At 37.3% G+C, this 12231-nt stretch overlaps 1 protein-coding gene across 3 annotated transcripts in view; it reads left to right on the top strand.

Moving 5' to 3' along the window:
• The window catches only part of CCNY (cyclin Y), a 118565-nt gene extending 109276 nt beyond the window's left edge, over window positions 1-9289 (top strand). For all 3 annotated transcript variants that reach the window (XM_021542913.3, XM_021542915.2, XM_021542914.2), the window contains 2 exons: window positions 475-637; window positions 6297-9289. In XM_021542913.3, coding sequence (XP_021398588.1) covers window positions 475-637; window positions 6297-6413 — 280 coding nt within the window. In that variant the 3' untranslated portion in view covers window positions 6414-9289. The remainder of the gene's footprint in view (window positions 1-474; window positions 638-6296) is intronic.
• Window positions 9290-12231: the final 2942 nt, after the last annotated feature.

Consider the following 12231-nt stretch of genomic DNA (forward strand, 5'->3'; position numbering starts at 1 on the left):
CTGCAGGGAGCAAATATGTTCTTCAGTAATTTATGGGTTAGAGTAATTTGCAGCGTTTATGAGCAGAGCCTGACAAATTAGGGCAGGGGTGTGTGTGTTGCTATAGCATAGCTGTGTGTGCAGACCCACCTAGTGGAGGTAAAGCAGAAACTACGAGATTTTTTTTTCCCTGCTAGATTTTCTTTCCAGAATTGTGTTAGCTAAGCTGATGAAGGTGCCCTTTCTCTAGCAAAACTTGTATCTGGATTTGATTGGCATTGCAGTAGCAGCTGCAAGGTGCAGCATCTCTCATATTCCTCATTGGTGTGAGTACACCAATAGAACTTGGTAGAGAAGGTCAAACCTTAGGCTGGGATAATTGCATATGGCAAGAATAAAAAATGAACTTGGTTTATACCATTTGCAATTTAAAGTAAAATTACATTCAGAATGCACAGTCTGAAATATGTTTCCATGTTTATCTCCTTTCCACAGGAATGAGCTGGAACGCCAGTTTCTTGAGCTGTTACAGTTCAATATCAATGTTCCCTCCAGTGTTTATGCCAAGTATTATTTTGATTTGCGTTCCCTGGCAGAAGCGAATAACCTGAGTTTTCCCTTGGAGCCCCTCAGCAGGGACAGGGCATATAAACTTGAGGTAAGATTATTTTTAGATTGCTCAATGTTAAATGTATAGAGGGATTAGGAATTTCTATGCTGTTTGTGCCTTCACCTATCTCTTCCCAGATATTCCCATGAGATACTAGAATATCATGAACTTGATTTTCATAATGGTTTTGTTTATGCTTTGAGTATTCATGGCTGGGGGGACAGCTTTTTGACCCAGTTTGCTTCATACCTTACCTTGCTTTCCATTTCATTTCAGTTGCAGTTGTCTATATTGGCCTTGTGAAAGTACCCACAAGTTTTATAATGATTGTGTTCACAGTCTAGTGTTGTTCATTCATTTGGATTCTTAAAACTGATTATCCACCTTAAATGACAGAATATTAACAAATGTTACTGAAAATAACCATTCCACGTTCTTCTTCTGCAAGTGCTCAGTTTCATGTGGATCCAAGTTTGTTATCTCCCATGGTGTTTTCCTTAGTAAAGGGAGAAGGGAAATGAGCACACACCTTCAGTGAATAAGTCATGAATGCTTATGAAATGTGGATATACCATATTCCAGAAGGAATGGATGGTCTGGACCTGTGAAATGCTGGCCACTGTGAAATTATCAGCTAATTATGGGTCCTTTGCAACACTGCAACATATTTTTCCTAATTTTTTGGATATGTTTTTCAAATATGGGCATTATTGCACTGGGTATGCATTTTGTTACTAATTTTGAAAATTTTCATTAGATACTGGCTGCTTTTAAGAGTACACTTCTTTAATTACATAACATCTTTACACTGGAGGGTGTTTGCCTGTGGGTTAGACTGAGCTTTGCATGTTCTGAAATTGCTAGTGCTCCTGTAGAACAGGCAGGCAGTTCTATACACAGTTTTGTGGGGGGAATGGTGCGTGGGAAGGTTAATTGACTTGTTTGTGACTCTAATGGGAGCTAAAAGTGGTGGAGAAAGAATCAAAGAAAAATTCACTTAAGATTTATTTCCCATTCTTTCTAAATATTCTTTCTAAATTGCACAGGTAGCTCCAATAAGAATGTCATGGAATACATAAGAATGTATGGAGTGTGATCTAAATTTGCATCAGATTTTCTTTCTATTAAAGAGAATATTAAAATAAAAATTCATTTGGATTGTAATCTTACTTGAAAAGAGGTGTTTTACTGAGTTATGGGAGTCTTGATTGTAAGTGCTATTACATATATCAAAATTAAGGGAATTACTTTTTGATTTAGCCCACAGTTTCTTAAAACTGTCCATCTATGTCACAGACAATGTATAACAGCAGGTTACAAATGAATGTAACAATGATAGCTCCTAAAACCTTAGAAGAAAAGAAAAATGGGAAATGACTGCGAATAGCCAGAGAATAGTGTTTATTCTTCTGTACTAGCTTAAAGAAAGGGCATATTTAAAAAGAACTAATGGATTTTTTTTTTCAATGAATCTGTATTATTAAACATTTCCCCATTGGGCATGCCAGCAGAAGTTGGCTGTAAATAACCCTGCTAGCCAGGGGATGTCTTCAGGGTAGAGGAGGAGTATCTGCTGTGAACCAGCTTGGTCTGCCACCTCCGTGCCTCTATATTCTGTGGCCAGAAGGAAGGGAACTGCCTTGTTCCCTGGCAGTACGTTGTTGTCATTAGTGTGCCCTTGAAACTACTTGACAGCATAATTTATAGCCCAGTTCCCTGAACACAGTTAAGCATTTAGCTTGCCAAGAGTCATCAAAATGCATTTGCAGCACTTCTGTAGTCTCTCGTGTGCTGTTCAGACCAGAGTTCTGTTTTAAAACAGTTGCCTGGATTGTCAAGTGGAGTAGATGTAGTACCGCACAGGCTGTGATATTTTTGATACTGAGAGAAAAGCTGCAGTCTGTGATGAAAGACACGAGCCTCACAGCAAATGTATTCATGCAGTGGAAGGATTTGCCTTGTGTGATAAACTAAAAAGACCTTGCTCAGTGCCAAGATTAAAGCAACTTAGGGCATTTGAGATCACGAAAGGTGTTGCATAGAGAAATAGCTATATTGTAAGATATTTTAGCTATTTTTGAATTTTAAATCTATTTTTTTATGTTTAAAGCAGAAGTATTAGATCTGACATGGCAGAATCTGCACTGTGATTTCTGCAAACATCATGAAGTTGACATACCCATGATGATGAAAAAACATCCTAAAAAGACCTAAAAGGACAAGGCTAGTAAGAAATGTACCTCACCACAGGGAAATGCTGGACAAGATCCATCAGCTTAGAGGTGTTACGAGAGATTGCAGTACTTGTTAGAAATTACATCACTTTCTGAAGCATCTGCAGTGGATGTTTTCTCTTATTTAATGTTCTCAGAATTGACACTTAAAAAGCAGCTTTGTCTTTTAAATGACAAAATAAAATGAATTTTTTTTTTACCTTTTAATTATCTGTGGATTGAAGTGTCCTGGATTTGTTATACCAGTCCACCTAGTAGCCAGAAACCATTTTTATGAACCCTCTTGTTTTTTTTCTCCTGTTCTATGGAATCAGGCAGGTTAAAAATGGCAAATAAACTTTCATTAGATCATCCACTGTGTCCACCTGGCAATGCTGTTTGTACCAGACAGCATATGTTATAGTGTGTTTTGTTCTTTCTTTTAATTATGTCAAATGTCAAGGCTTCCTTTGCTTTCCCCCGACCTGTTTTCTAATATGGGAGAATTTTCCCTGCCAAGAAGGTTGTTGGGTGTCCAGCCTGAATCCACTATTTCACAATTTCCTACTCGTGCACCTGTTTTTTCTCCCATGTACTGAGCTAGATAAAAGTCAGATTCTGCTCTTTGGGTTAAGTAGACAAAACGTGTCTGTCCTATTGCTGCTGTGATCTTAGCACTGTGCTTGTTTCAAGGTTAGATTTTCTGAGAGCACTCATTAGTGCACTCCCAGTTTAACTGATGTTGTCTGAGATCTTCATTGTTAGGATGGTACTTGAGCACATAGTTCAAACCCTTTGAAATATGTGCTGTTTTCCTGACCCTAAAGAGATACAGTCCCATGGTTCAAACAGACAAAACCAGGGGCAAAATATGTAAGTTACAAGCAGAGAAGTGTCTTTATATCTCTTCAGCTTTCCAGTATCACAGTGACTTGATTTCAGTTCTGTGTGTTTGTATGTTCAGAACCCTCCAAGCCAGCAAGAAAAGGAAGAGCAAAACAGAGCAAAACTCACCTTTTTGGGTCTTAGGACTAACCAGTTGTGCTTTTCTCATGCTTTATCAATTAAGGACAACTACCTGCTGTTTGTCCCTGCTCAGTTTTCTCTGGTTTGTCAGTTTTTGGAGGGTGTGCAGCACTCACAGTGCCTTTGTGCATTCCTGATTGTGAGCCCATAACCAGCTCTGCTGCTTTCCTGCCCTTCACAAACATGCACACAGCCAAAATTTGTACTGCTACTTCTACTGTTACTACTACTACTGCCATTCTCCAGCCTTCTTTCTCCTTACTTGTCCCCTCTTCCAATGATGGAATCTTTACAAGAGTCATACAACTCAGCAGAGGAACTGACTGGTTTTGTATGCATGGGTATAATGGAAGAATATATATGTGTATGTATACATTCATTACAGCTAAGTCCAACAAAATTTCACATGATAGATTAGTGTTGCTGGTTTTTAGAAATGTTTTGATTGACATGAGAAATGTTCCCTTGCAACTGTCAAAAATTGGTTTCTTTTTCTAGCAATAAAAGCAACAGAATTGTCAGATGATAGAAAGGTGATTATAACTATTTTGATTTATTTTAACTGAAGGACAGTAGTAAATATTTACAATTTTCTGCTTTTCTTGTTTCTCCACGTTATACTAAAGTTGACTACCTTACCAAGTATGCTCCAAATGTTGATTTTCTAACTTACTTGCAGATGAAAAGGCATCTTTAGATACAGAGCTGCTTTAAATGGCAGTGTGTTTCTTATCCATATGATTCATCAGCATAGCCTAGAGATGCCAAATATTAGGTGCCACTTCCAAGCAGCATTTCATTTTGTCTGACCAAGTGCCAGAACAGAAATTTTCCTGTGTCACACAGGCAATTTTGAAGTGATTACCTTCTCTGACTGTTGGATGCCTAAGGTAACAGTCTGATTTGGCAGCTGAAAGAAGTTGAGCTCCACCTAAGTACACCCCTTCGTCATGCCATGGCACATTATTTCATAGATAAACATTTTTAACCTATTGAATTTTAAATCTGATTGAATTGTGGAAACTCTTAGTCCATCAAGTTCCTGGTTAAATTAAATAAGATTTTATTAAGGGGTTTTAAGTGCATGAAGTTATGGTCTAAGAAACAATATGAATACTTGCAGTTTTCAACTAAAAAGTAGCAACTGTTCACTTGGTGGTGGTAGGTTTTATGTTGTTCTGGGGCTTGAATTTGTTTTGCTTAGTTTTGTTTTGTTTTCTAATTTAATGATGTTTTGTGGCTGGCTTGACCAGAGCTTTAGGTGAACTCAGATGTATGAGTTGTGTGCTTCTGCCATATCTGGCCCTGGTTTTTGCAGGACTATTCAAATCAAAGGACTCTTCACTGCTACAGTTTGCTGTGCTATAGAGGTAAAGATCAAGAGAGGAAATGATGAACCATGGAGTCAGGATGTTTAATTATTTGTAATGCCTTGTGTTATAATCAAACACTTCTACTGTGTTTGTTTGTACAGTACTCTTTATTAAACATCTTAAGGTACAACTTGAAAGTGTTCCTGAGTAAATAAAAAATGCTGCTTTAGTTTGTTGTATTTTTGAATTTGACCTTGAGTACTCCTTGCAGTGAGCTTTCTCTGCAGCTCTGCAGTTTGATTGCCAGAGTTAACATCTCTGCTGATGCCAACCACAGCCTGTCCCAGCCATATGAACTCTAATAGGCTATTTTAGGGAACAGTAAATTCATGCATGTGAGGTCCATAATAAATACTATTTTTAAACTTGGCTAAAATCAGTAGAAGAAACATCAAACATTAACTCCATTATAGCATAAAAGGAATTGAGACTTGAATAATGTTTGTCTCTCTCTTCAAAAGGTTTAAAAATTACTATATATTTATAACATGAATTTAATTATTGTGAATATGAATTGCATTTCCCTGTGGAAGTATATAAGATAGCTTGGTCACATAGAATGATCATCTGCTTCTGAAAGGTGAGTTAACATCAGCTCAGGAGGCAAAGCATGGTGTGTGTTCTGCAAGATCATTTCTCGACAGAGAAAAATATAATTACTACAAGATTTTTAGGAAATAAAAAATTTAGGAGCCACCCAATCTTTAAATTCTCCAAATACACTTACAGTTTCTATAGTTGTTTTATTAAGTTTTCCACGATTTTTCATCTATGAAGGATGATACACCAATTACCTTGTAGAAGTGGATAAATATTGTCAGCTCCCTCAGTGAGGTTTGTGATGGTTCACCTGCAAAAGAAAGGCTTGGGATCTGCTCAGTCCTTCTGCTGCCATGTGAGGCAATGCAAGCCTTCCTTCCAAGACAAATGAAATGCAAACTAGGATTTGAGGAGAATGTCTTCATGTGTTTATGAGTTTTGCTTAATTAAATGACTTTTGTAATTTCACCTGTATGTAGAAATCTGGATTTAGTCTTGCTTTACCTGGACAGCTGTGGGCAGTGCCACTCAGGGTTTTAATCTTTTTTCTTGCAGGCCATTTCTCGCCTGTGTGAAGATAAATACAAGGACTTCAGGAAAGCTGCAAAGAAGCGGTCGGTCAGTGCTGACAATCTGACTGTGGTTAGATGGTCCCCTGCAATTATCTCCTAACAGAGGAGACTGGAATATTCCTATGGACGTACTGTTTCATCCATCCATTTTTTTCAGAGTGGGCTGGGGGCGGGGGGATAAAGAAGAAAAGACTTTTGATTTTTTTATTTTTAAATCTGTCAAGCTGCCTTTACAGTGCCTCCCCATTGTGTAGCACACGAGTGAAATACCTAACGGAAGGAGAAATGGAGAAATCGGTGTCTGGGAGAGAAGATCAGCAACAATTATTTTCTCACTTCCACTAACAGCTTTACACTTTTATGAGGAAACAGCAAATCAGGTGCTTGGAAGAAGAAAAAAAAATGAAGTAGAGGCAGAAAAATATTTAAGAACTCTGCCATTTTCTATTATACTGTACTCATGAAGGGAAATGGCAGCATGAAAAAAAACCATGTAGTCAGATGACTGTGCACTAGAGGAATGACATTGGGAGAGTTCCATCTTAAAGGTTTCCCTTAATATATTTTGTTGTTGTTGTTGTTTTCTTTGCATTCCTCATTGCTGCTTCCCAGGATAAATTCTTCCCCTTGCACAGCCGGAAATACGAAGTCTGTATTTACAGTAGCACAAGCCCCTGAATAAATAGCGTTGGGTTTTTTCACTGCACTTTTCTCTGTAACCTGTCTTATTATCATTATTCTTATTAATTATTATGCATATGTTACATTTCTTGTATGCCTTTTATTGTATTTCAAAAGAAAGAACTTGACCATAGTGCTGAACCAAAAGTGTGTACAGGGATCAGAAGATCTTTGTAATTTCATTATGTGTTTTATTTATAGTATACTTGGGTGTGTGTGCCTTCCTGAGTTCTTGGAATCATTTATTTTTATGTAATATAAAGATACAGTTGTTAAAGTCTTGAGATGATGATGATGATAAGACTTGGGCCAAATCTCTGAAATTTGCAACAGATCTTGTGATCCTTTTTGCAGATTTTCATAACATTAGAAGTTTAGCAGAATTCATCCATTTTGAAGGAGATTTTTTTTTTTTTTATGGCCTGAAAAGTTCATTCCTTCACCTCCAGGTCCATTGTTGCAAGCAATATTCTCAATTTTTATATGTTTACTTTAAATCAAAGTGAGTCTGTTTATATAAAATAAAAAATAACAAAAAAAATTGTTCCTGTGAGAAGGCCTGCAGAAGAGCAGAATGGAAATCTTAACAAGGTATCTGTCACAAGGAGATTTGATTTGGAAGCTAAAATACAAACCCTCATGTTTTTCAGTGTAGGTGCTTATAAAAATTAAAAGTAACTGAACTGTGAATATAATTTCCAACTCGGATTATGAAACTCCTCTGTTGCTATTATTATTTCGCTCTTACTGTGGATGTTCCCCCCCTTGGCAATTGTAAGAACCTTTTATACAAAATAACTTGTCAGTATAAGCATATTTGCTTCATAACACTGCAGGGTGATTTTTTTTCCCCCAGTTGTTTTTGGTTTTTTTTTGTTGGTTTTTTTTTTTTTTTTTTTTTTTTGCACAGTTTAGAAAGATACAGCTGAAAGCTCTCAGTTCCCTGAAATCTGTCCTTGTGGCTATCACTGAAGGGAATGGCAGCAGATGTCCCTGATTTGTGCACTACTGTTGTAACCCACGAAGATTCCATGTTTGTTTTGTTAAGCCCTATGGGCTTGTGGCTCCCTGGGGGCCCAGAGATGCACACTTGGCTCCCGGAGCCTCCGGGCGGGGAGGCACCATGGCATGGAAGCAGTGAAACCAAACAGTTTTCTCTTAGCTTTCCAATGTGATTTGTTTAGTTTGAGACATGAAGGCTTTGTCCATCAATCCTCCTGATGTTCTTTGGGCCATTAAAATAATCTAATTCTCATCACTTCTTGTTGTGCCAATGCATCAGAACTGTGAGTAACCAAGTCCATTTTTCCCTTGAACATGGAATGTAAGGCAAGTGTTTATAAAAATTACAGCATTTGAAACCTCGTTACAGATAGTATCAAAAAGAACATTTTCAGAGCATTTGAAATTCATCCTTTATAAGCATAAATTTAGGCTTTAAAATATGTAAAATATTTTGATTTATCAACACTTTGCTAAACTATTTTCCATTTAACTTGATATCAGGAATATTGGTTTTATCCATTTCTGGGTGATAGAGATATGAACTTTGGATTATGTAAAGATATCAATGCATCTACTATAATTTTTGTGAAGTTTATTAAACTACTTTAAAGATTGTATAGTCTATTTATTGTATGTATGTACATACAGTCTGATACTTTAAAAAGTGGATTCCGTAAAACCTGGCTCAGTCTTGTTTAGACTATTGAATATCGTTTTAGCCTTGTGCACTGGACTCTACCTCTGTATAGGAGAATTTTCCATATTCTTAATTAGTACTGATTCTGTGATTAACTTGGTTATGTTTCTTGCACTAAGAATTAAAAAAAAAAAATCTGCTGTAAGTGTGGATTTTTTCTTTAGTTTTACCATATGAATCCTCTACATTTAGGTGGATGTTTCTTTCCCTCATGATTATAGAATAATTCTTTGCTTTTTCTTCTGGTTTGTTCCAAGGTTGCCAAAAAATACAGTACCTGTCAGTAAATCTGAAAAGTGTCTTTTATTTGCAAGGTATTCTATATCAGGTAATAAAAAATGAATTATTATTTAGGCTTATGTTGTGTTTAGTTTAGTTTTTTCAGCACTACTGTATGGAAAATACCATTGCAAAGTTAGAGGATCACTGGAGATGTAAGAAGGGAGGAGAACCATATAACATTTTAATTAACAGCACAAAGACATTGTGTTTTGCTGTAAATGTTTTCTGGATTAAGGTATTCATTATTGCTTTGGTCACCGGCTCAGAACTGAAAAGGTGTAGGAGATACAATAAACCTGTCCCTTCAAGTATCATTGTCTTAATGAATTATTTTTATATGTTGAGCCAGTGGGACACTTGTTTGGTCATTTGCATGTTGATAATTGGATCAATATTTGAAAAAGGCATCTTACAAGGTTGTAGTCATTCAGCTGTATGCAGCCAAGAGTTGTTGCCATAATTCCTCTTTCCACCTGCAGACCTCTTTATATTTGATTTGCTGTTTGTATTTTATGGTTTGTCAGTGACATATATCATTCTGACAGACACTGTCATGTGGGACTGGGAGCACTGGTGTCATGGGATGATGTGCAAAAACAAAATGGTCAAATCACCTTTTTCTACTTTTCACAAATTCAGTCAGTTCTTCAAATGATGCATGTTTTCTATTGCTAAAAATGTGCGAAATCTTATCCTATAGCAGGGTAGTCGTTTTGGTTTGTTAAGGATTTTGGGATTTTTCTTAATTAGCATATATTGCATAATTGCTGTTTACATTTATGGAGTCTGAACTAAGACTTTGTGCTTTAACACTTTTCTCTCCAGCTCCCCTAATGCCAGAAATCTTGGCTATAATATAAAGATTAGAAGTAACAAAAACCCCGTCTGAAAAGGGTAATGGTGGCAGATGACAGAATGACATGGTAGTGTTGGCTATGTATAAAAATAGCAGTATGTGGGAGGGGATAGAGGAACTGAAAGAATGGGAAAAAAAAAAACAAAATCTTAACACCTAAAGCAACAAATTATTTACAGTCATCCTTAGATGGTAATGAGCATTTCGTTTCCCAGTAATATATTTAAACTCCTAACTGAAGTGCTGCACATCCTCTGCAGGCTCATGTTGCTCTCTGCTTCTTCTTGGTCTTCATGTCGAATCCACTCAGCCTAGCTTTTAGTACTTTCCTCATGTGTAAAACACATTTTTCTGTTATGAGAACTTTTTTTACTTGAATTGGCAGTTGTTGGCAACATTTGCCTACTCTGCAGTGAAGTTCCCACTTAGTGTCTCAGATGGGTTCTGAGAAATCAGCTCAACTATAAACACAAACATACCTGTGTGAGTTCACCTAGATGTGCATGGAAATGTATTACACCCAAAGTGCAGTAAGTGTCTTTCTGCTGTTTTTGTCTTTCTTCTCATCAGCTGAACTCCATCTTGAGGAAACCACACAACTGGTGAGGCTGAGCTGCATGAACTTAAGGTAATGATGGCAGATGTGCAGCAGCCACTGTTCTGTGAAAATGCTTTAAAAAGGGAAACAAGATTTAGAAGAAAAGCTGCTATGTAAGGAAAACAGTAGCAATAGCAGACGTAGATTATGATGTCGAAAAGGATTGTTTCACAGTGTGTGTGAACCTGCTTTTCTGGATCTTATGAGAATCCACAAAAAGTAACTGCTGAGTTGCAGAACCACAGCTTGAAAAGGACTGAATGCATTGAGGGTATTGTGGCACTGGAACAGGTTGCTGGGACAAGCTGGAGATGCCCCATCCCTGGAAGTGTTCATGGCAGGAGAATTTGAACTACATTATCTTTAAGGTGCCTTCCTAATCAAGCTTTTCTGTAATTATATCCAAGAAAGCCACACTTGAGTTTATTTCTTGCCTGGCCTGGATCACCAGGCTCTTCCCACTGAAGAAAGAACAACAGGATGGCAAATTGAGGAAAGGCAGGTGACAGAGCAGGACAAATAGACTGTACTCCTTGTGCTCCTTCTAGAATAGTTGGCCTGATGCAATTTGGTTTGAAAAAAGACAGTTGTTGTTCCATGCCCTTTACACCATGTGTAATGTGTTTTGGTATTACCAGCAGAGGCTTTCAGCTGTTGCACCTGGAGATACTGTTTGGTGAAGATATGCTAAGCAAGCTTCTTGGTATGGTGAAATGTGGCTGTATACCTATGAGTTGTCCAGAATCCCTATTAAGTTTGTAAAGCTCAAGATGTCAATGGTCCCTACAGATGGAGAACAGCAAATAACAACAAAATGTCAAAAATTTTATTTTATAAAATACAGTTTCCCAATGTACTTACATCATTTACTTAATGTACCTGATTTAATTTCAGACATTTTTTTCCTTGTATCTCTGACACATAGACTGGGGTACTGTGGTAACTACTGCAGTAAAACTTTGAAGCTGGAAAATCTCTGAAACTAGCACTGGCAGTGAAGTGAATCCTCAAAAAGCAAATGAAGACTTACTCATGTGACAGGAGGGCTTCTCTAAACAGGCATTAGAGTAAGACATCACCTTCATGTAAGAGATTCCACAGCACTGATTCTTCTCTTAGCTGTAGGTTTCCTTGCTTCACTGCTCTGGGTTTTCATGCCCCTGTGCTTTAGATGTTAATATAAATTACTCTCCATGGAAACAGTATCTTGGAAACTGGCAGCTGTGTTACCCTTACTGTCTTATATTTAAACTACACAGATCATCCAGTGGTCACATACTTCTCTTTCATGTATTTCAGGCAAGTGAAGCATTCTGCTGTAGGAAAAGGAGAGGCCAAAAAGGTGGGGATTGGTGTGCTAGAAGGGCTGTGAGGCAGAATTCAGTGTGTATATTTTAATAGTCCAGAAAATAAAGATGGAGAAATGAATTTGTATTTTCTATACTGTCAATACTAAAAGGCTTTGATGATACTTTCAGAAGTGTGATGGTGTTAAACCTTTCGGGCAAAGAGTTTAAGGGATTATTCAGTGAGACAGGATATGCAGTGTTTTCATTGATCTGGGGAGGAGGAAGACCAGGCTGTACTGAGCAAAATGGTACAGAAGAATATGTAAAATACATACACCAAATAATTCAACCATCAAGCATTAGAATGGCAGACCTAGCTTGATTCTGGTACATGATTTCAATGTTTGGAAAGTATTGGTGGTCACCTTACTTCTATAACATCCTTTTCCTTTTGTGGCCTTCCAGTACAAGGTCATCCTGTGTAGGCAACAACTTAGTACACATTGTTAA

This window comes from Lonchura striata, chromosome 1 (assembly GCF_046129695.1).
Source record: "Lonchura striata isolate bLonStr1 chromosome 1, bLonStr1.mat, whole genome shotgun sequence".
Classification (NCBI taxonomy): Eukaryota; Metazoa; Chordata; class Aves; order Passeriformes; family Estrildidae; genus Lonchura; species Lonchura striata.